The sequence below is a fragment of the Lathyrus oleraceus genome, chromosome 4 (assembly GCF_024323335.1).
Source record: "Lathyrus oleraceus cultivar Zhongwan6 chromosome 4, CAAS_Psat_ZW6_1.0, whole genome shotgun sequence".
NCBI classification, from domain to species: domain Eukaryota; kingdom Viridiplantae; phylum Streptophyta; class Magnoliopsida; order Fabales; family Fabaceae; genus Lathyrus; species Lathyrus oleraceus.
Window position 1 is genome coordinate 426,567,466 of NC_066582.1, and position 7,236 is coordinate 426,574,701.

The following is a 7,236-nucleotide window of genomic DNA, read 5'->3' on the forward strand; positions in this document are numbered from 1 at the left end:
AATTTTAGGGTACAACAGTTTCGCCTTGAAGGCCGAAGTGAGAAGGTTAATGTAAAGTAGTATCTTGTCATTTGAAGATTCTAGTCCTAATGTACAAGCTAATCCATTACCCAAACATGGAAATGCGACTATGAACATGATCAAAGGATGTTCTGGGAAGTACCAAGTTTTTGATGTCAATTTAATCAGAAGATCCTTGGTTGAGATGCATGCAACTTTATGTGAATTGAGCTATTATGAGCATGACCATGCTTCTGGCCAAGTTTGTTCCAAAGATCCTCGAGGATACGCCGTTGTAAAAAGGGACTTGCAAGAGATGTTGGATCAGAATCTTATTTAGGTTACGAGGGACAGAAATAAAGATGAGCATGAAGTGAACGTCATAGTTCCCCGTTTTAATCTCCCAGAACAATTTGTTATTGCGTATGATGGTCAGAAGAATGTTGTTTCTTACAAGTATAATGCTACTATGGTAAAAGACGACAAAGAAGTGCTTATTCCTACTTTTCCGTCTATGGTGAACATTCCTGATGTAAGTGGTGTGACCCAAAGTGGTAGGATATTTTTTGTTGTAGATCCTAAGAGGATTGAAGATGTGGGTGGAGAGTAGGCCATGTTAGTAAGTCATCTCTTTTCATTTTCCTATATTGATGCTAACAAAGGTGGGGGGACGTTGTTTCAAGCTCTTTTTGTTGATAATATTATTGTTAAGAAGAAGGGTGAACCCATGTCAACCTTAAAAAATGCCCAGTTTATGGTGGAGAATGGTCAATCTGCCAAGTGGGGACAGGTTGTTGAACTTGTTGAAAACAAGAATAGAGTTGGTTCATAGTGCTGGTTGTTGAACACTATGAAACACTTCCTGAATTCGCTTCAAATCTCTTCGTGTTGCAAGTTCTATTCTTGTTTTCAGCAAGTTTAGGAAGTGTTTCATAGTGCTGGTTTTATTTATTCTAAAAATCAATCTGCTGCTGCAACCTTAGAAGATGATGAAGAGCAAGGAGTGTCAGACTAGCTTGATTATCATGGTGGGGAGAGAGAAAGTAAAAGGAACATCCTCATACCAAAAAATTAAAGAACACAAATTCAAAAACATTAAAGAAGAATTTAAATTTATATATTAAATTATTTATTGATTTGCTTGAAAAAAAGTTAAATAAAGTCACGTCACACTGCAATTTTCTCAATTCAAACAAAATTTAATGTCCAAATATTATATGTTATAAATAAAATTTAATATGCATCCAAATAAATATCATATTTTTTATCATATAAGTAATTTATATTAAAATCAAATTAATAAAAAAAGACATATTTTCACACGATAGCATAATAAAAAAAAGCGCACAAACGGGCACGGAGCCCGTCCGTGCCCGTTTGAACACTAGTGTTCTATAAACTTGTTTTCGTGAGTAATCTTTGAGAGCTTGTAAAAATAAACTCAAAAGTATATGAATAATTTTATAAGTTGTTTCAACAAGCTCTTCCAAACATTATCACAAAACTTATGGCATAAAATAAACATAAATAATTAAATCCAAAGAGGCATATATGAATCATTGTTAATGATCCATTGTTCAATTCTGGTTTCTTAATAATTATTTCCTATTAGAAAACCTTGAACAAATAGAACAACATAATTTCTTCTAAATTAAAGTTCACATCTTGTACCTAGACATTTTATATGTTGATCCCTGTCAATTTACTTTTAGCTTATATGCCTTCACACTAATAATTCTCCACCATATCTTTCAAATCTCCCTATTTATAAGTAAAATTTATAGTTATCAAGGTAACTAATAACAATGGATGGATTATAATTCCTTCTAGGAACAATATAATGCACACGTTAAAAACCAATAGGTCAAGGAAATCATAAAAAGCATTTTGATCCATTCACATTGTCAAAATTGAAAATACAAAACCAACAAAACCCAATACAATAAACAAAATCTTGTGTTTCAACTCTTCTAGTCAAACAAACTGAAGCCCATATCCTGTCAAACAAAGATGACAATGATATATTCATTTGTTAGTATGGATTGGAGAATCCAGCAGACATCACTGTTTGGATATCATAAAATGTAATGGGTGGAATGAGAAGGAAAGGGGAGTGGAATGAGGCAAAATGGAGCAGGGCGGAATGAAGATTCTATTTCATCCTTTCGAGATTTTAGGACAGAACAAGTCAAATTATTATTCATTCAGAAAGAAATATAGTGGTTAGTGATGGAAAGGAATCCATACCACTTTATTCCATTCCCTCCATTCAATTTTAAATCCAATTTTAAATGATCCAAACAATAGGACACCACTTCATTCTATCTAATAGAGCTAAAATGTTAGAAACTTACATCATCAGACTCTTCCTTTTCTTCAACCTTCTTTTCTTCTTTTGCTTTGGCAGGAGGTGCAGCGGCTGCAGCACCGCCACCAGATACAGCAGAAACAGCTACAGCACCTCCACCAGAAGGAACTGAAGACAATTTCTCTCTTCCACTGGCAATTAGCTCAGCAAAATCTTTTCCTTTGACTTCCCTCAACAGCAACTCAATCTGCTCATCTTCTCCCTCAACTCCAACTATAAATATCAAAGGAAAACATATTCATTAACATTCACATTGCCGTTTAGAGTAAAATTTCAGTGATCATAGAATCTAAACAATAAACAAAATAAATCACTGCAGAATAATAAAGATCCAATGCTTTAGTAAGTTAAATCAAAAGACAGTGCTTTGCACACTTTACACACTTTACAGCATTCAGTGTTTTCAAATACATACAAATAGTATCAATCAACTAATTAACAATTCTACAAACAAAAAATACACAACCGCATTCTGAGAGAGAGCATGCACAAAAACAAGAGAATAATGATCCCATAATAAAATTCAATACAAAAAGGGAGAGAGATTAGGAATGAGAACCTGAGCCTAGGATGCGTTTGACATCGACGGCGGAAGGGGCTGTGTTACCTCCCAAAACGGCCAACAAATACGCCGCGATGATCTTCATATCTAAAGGGAAAATCAGGTAACAGAGATAGTTTATTAACACGAATCAAGAACGTCGAGAAATTAGAATGGTTGCAAGAGAATGAAAAACGTACTTGGCTGGATTGGGATTTCGCAGCGACCGCTTATATGAACTCTGAGGCTAAAGCAGGAAAATGGGAGATGTAAGAGTTTATATGATTAGGGTTTTTGAACACTTGGATTGGGCCTTCATCTTTTCCGGTTTTACCTCATTCCCATACACCCTCGTACCCCTACATTTTATGAACTATTCCAACTTTATCCTTATATCATTTTAACTATACCCCTACATTTTATGAATATTCCAACTTTATCCTTATATCATTTTAACTAAATTACCTTCTTCTTCTTTTTTTTACTATTCATATAAGTTTTTGGAAATTTTGAAAGAGTTTGTACCCGGAAGTGTGTACCTGATAACTAGAGGGGTCAAAAAACCCCTAAATGATAAAGCCCTAACAATTAGGCCCCTATTTGACCCTATTTTTTTAGGCCCCCTACTAAACCAATAACTCTTTGGCCCTTTATTTTTAAGCCCCCTCATATTTTTGTTTTTTAAAGGGCCTAAATGAGGGGCTTAAAATATAATTTATTTGAAACAACATATTTTATTTTTTTAAATAAATATTTTTGAAAACTACTTTTTTTCGAAAAAAACCTTATTTTTTCAAAATAAGAAAAACAATTTTTTTTAAAAATAAATATAATCGATTTTTTTAAAGTATTAAAAATTTTAGTTTTTTTAAAAAAATTGATATTTTTGAAAAATAAATAAATAAATTTTTTTCGTAAAAAAATTGATTAATTTTTTAAAATGAGAAAGGCGGTTTTTTTTTAAAATAAAAAATCAATTTTTTTCGAAAAAAAGTCAATTCTTTTTTAAAAGAAAAAAATATCAATTTTATTTTGAAAATAAACAGTCGATTTTTTCGAGAAAAAAGTCGATTTTTCCTGAAAGTAAAAAATATGATTTTTTTTGAAAAAAAATTTCAATTTTTTTATATATAAAAAAAGTCAATTTTTTTGAAAAAAAAAAGGTGATTTGTTTTTGAAAAAAAACCCGAATTTTTTCGAAAATAAAAAAAACTGACTTTTTTCGGAAATAGGAAAAAAAAGTCAAAGTTTTTTCTAAAATAAAAAAAAATTGATTTTTTCCAAAAAATTAAATCGATTTTTTTAAATAAAAAAGTTTAATTTTATTTGAAACAAAATCAAATTTTTCCTAAAATAGAAAAGTTGATATTTTTTGAAAAAAATGATTTTTATGAAAATAAAATAATAAAATAATTTTTTTTTTTAAAAAGTCAATTTTTTTTCTTTAAAAAGTGAACAATTTAGAAATCCAACAATTTAGAAATCCATCAAATTCACATAATTCGATCGGTTGGATTTTGAGGTGGGGCACTCCGAAATGAAAAAAATGTTTTCGAGTAACTGTATTTTTTCATATCAATATACACCATATTATATGTACTTGCTATAAGATGATCCATTTCAGGGAATCACATCCACTTTTTCACCAATATCGGACGATTAACACAAGGAATATGAGCATCGTAAATTTCATCAAAGTGTTGTATAGAGGTGTGTATGATTCCCTATGCGCCTTAAACTCTTTAAGAAGTTGTTGGCAGACAAGTGTTTAATTCTCCTCTGATATACCGAGCAAAGTCGAAACAGCTCGATAACTATAGTTATAATCACCCTCAACATTAACAATTTGTTCGATGAATTTGGGCATAAAAACTTACATCTCTTCGATGTATTTGATATTTGGTAAAAGTGGTGTATGAGATATTTTGCTAATGCAGGTACTTTGAAACACTTTTTTGAGATTCAAAAGTTGGAAAATCCAAAAAAAAGTTTGTCAATATTTTCAAAGTAGTAAGAAGACCGCATCGTTGAGTTGTCACTCGGTGTTGGTTTGATCTTCTTAGGAGCACCCTTTGTTTTCACTGATTGCGATGGTGATTTCTGGATAGGAAATATTCCTCAATTTCTCTTTGATGTGGAGTTTCATGTTGTCGTCGGCTTTCAAAAATCTCTCTTGAATCGCTTTCCATTTGGTCAAGATAGATATATTTGATTTACTGTCCTTTATCACACCATCACCATCATATCGGAGTCTTTTCCAGTGGGTGTAAACCTCATCCATTCGTATTGGACTATCATATTTAACCTTCTTTGAAATTAAACAATAAAATGGAAGACCGTGCATATTCCTAATTGTACGACCACACGTTGAGCTATCTAACCCTACTTTCTCAACTCGTTCTACTTCGTAATAAATAAATTTCAATCCCCCTCAGATATATTGCCCATCAACTATGAATATAGATTGTTGTCTCAGAATTTGTGTCCCAACACTGTAATATTACAATCAAATGATGTATGTATCTCATTATGTTAATTTTGGATCATTTGATTCATAGAGTCCCAACTCTACACAAATTACATTTACTATTTCCTAAACAATTCTTCAATGTAGCATTGACAGATTAAATTTGGTTAGGTGTTTTTCCGTTGAAGTAACACCAAAGTGGAAGCTTGTACTTGTTGATCTTATATGTTGAATCAATAATAAGTACAATGAAAAATGTGTTTAACAATTTTATAGAATCAAGATGAGTCCAAAATATATCTCGAATGGTTTGTCCATCCATGCGCACTCAGTACCTAGATACATAATTGTTATCATCTAGAAGCTTCAACCGTTGTTGCATTTCAATTCTATCCCATATTATCGCCTTGTTGTTTCGGGCACGAATATTGTATACTTGTTTGATATTTGAGATATTTTGAGGTATTTTCTGTTTCAAAGTTGCAAGTATGTTTTTTGGTTGCACCATGTTCAATGTCATTTCTGGAACGATCTCCTTCTCTTCGGCCATAAGTCGACATGCAATGGGATGACCTGTTAACTTGTGACACATATCATAATTATGTGTACCACAAATCGCATTAAGTCTCTATTTATTATTTTCAAAAATGTATTCATGCAACTTAAAAGGACACTCACATTTCCTCGAACAGGTGTCATTGTGTTTCATGTTTCGGATAGGAATTGTGTACTTGTCGTTTCTTTCGCATCTCAGTGTCACAAAGGCAAGTCTTTTATCTGCACTTTTATTTGACTTTCTGATTACAGCGTTGAACCCCAATTTGGAAGCCTTTGTGCGGATCCATTGAAGCATATGATCACGAACAACAAACTCTTGTTTATTTGTAAATTAATTGCCAACATCTCCTTGACATTAACCGGTTTGACATCGGTGGATAAAATAGGTTTGGGAAGCATATAGCAGAAAATATTAAAAAATTGTGTAAATTCAACTCTGAACGAATCTGAAAAATGCACTTCTAGATGACATTCAACCAAAATTCTGAAATATATTTTCGGAGGCATCGTTCATTTTTTCAGAGCAAAAACCATATTAATGTAGGAAATGAGGAAGAAAATAAACGTACATTACCTTAAATTGTTTTTTTTTTTTGCTCCTTTTGATGTAAAAAAACAGACAAATGATGTTTTGAAGTAGAAAATTTGGAGATTTTAATAGGATTTGAACAAAAATGGTGATTTTGATCATGAGTGAAGCAAGCATGCAAGATGATGTTTTATTAAATTTTCCATTTGACAAATCTGAAAATGCATTTTCAAAATTTTCACAGACATGTAAATGTGTCATTTTTTCAAATATTTTTTCAAATACCCACTTCACAAATTTGGAGATACACTTCTATATTTATCATTGAATTCTTAAATAAACGAAATCATTGAAGGAAAATGTCCCGAGATGTACATCCGAACTAGTTTCTGAAAAAATATGGTGTATGTCTCATAAAAGACATTTTAATGTGATTTAAATACGTCTAAAAATATACTTTCAAATTCTTATGAGCTTTTTTAAATTTCTATGAAGTGTTTCTCCATCACTTAGGTGGGAAAAAATAACCCCCGATAAACAAACTCTAAAAATTCCCTTTAATTCTAATTTCATCCTACAAAAATAATATCAAATTTTTTAGCTGTTAAATTCATCGCCAAAATCAGATTTTTTACAATTTCAAATATATAATAATTAAAAATAAGACATCAAGAGTTTTAGTAAAAAAAATGAAAGCAAGACTAGTGTTTACTTGATTTTCGTTCAAAAAATATTAAAGGACCAAACTTCACTAGTCAAAACCAAAAGTATAA

At 31.4% G+C, this 7,236-nt stretch overlaps 1 protein-coding gene across 1 annotated transcript; it reads right to left on the reverse strand.

Annotated features, from left to right (window-relative positions):
- Window positions 1-1,849: 1,849 nt before the first annotated feature.
- Window positions 1,850-3,273, reverse strand: LOC127075844 (60S acidic ribosomal protein P2-2). The gene is made up of 4 exons (XM_051017341.1): window positions 3,110-3,273; window positions 2,928-3,017; window positions 2,355-2,581; window positions 1,850-1,997 (listed from the first exon to the last, which is right to left on the reverse strand). Exons 2-4 carry the CDS (start codon window positions 3,013-3,015, stop codon window positions 1,971-1,973), a joined length of 342 nt encoding a protein of 113 aa, XP_050873298.1. The 5' UTR covers window positions 3,016-3,017; window positions 3,110-3,273; the 3' UTR covers window positions 1,850-1,970.
- Between the last annotated feature and the right edge of the window lie 3,963 nt (window positions 3,274-7,236).

Excerpts from the sequence above, each read along its gene's own strand:
- LOC127075844 (XM_051017341.1), bottom strand. The coding sequence starts at position 3,015 with ATGAAGATCATCGCGGCGTATTTGTTGGCCGTTTTGGGAGGTAACACA. Across the intron at positions 2,582-2,927 it reads CAAACGCATCCTAGGCTCAG|TTGGAGTTGAGGGAGAAGAT; the intron begins GTTCTCATTCCT and ends TGATATTTATAG. Across the intron at positions 1,998-2,354 it reads AAAAGGAAGAGTCTGATGAT|GATATGGGCTTCAGTTTGTT; the intron begins GTAAGTTTCTAA and ends TTTGTTTGACAG.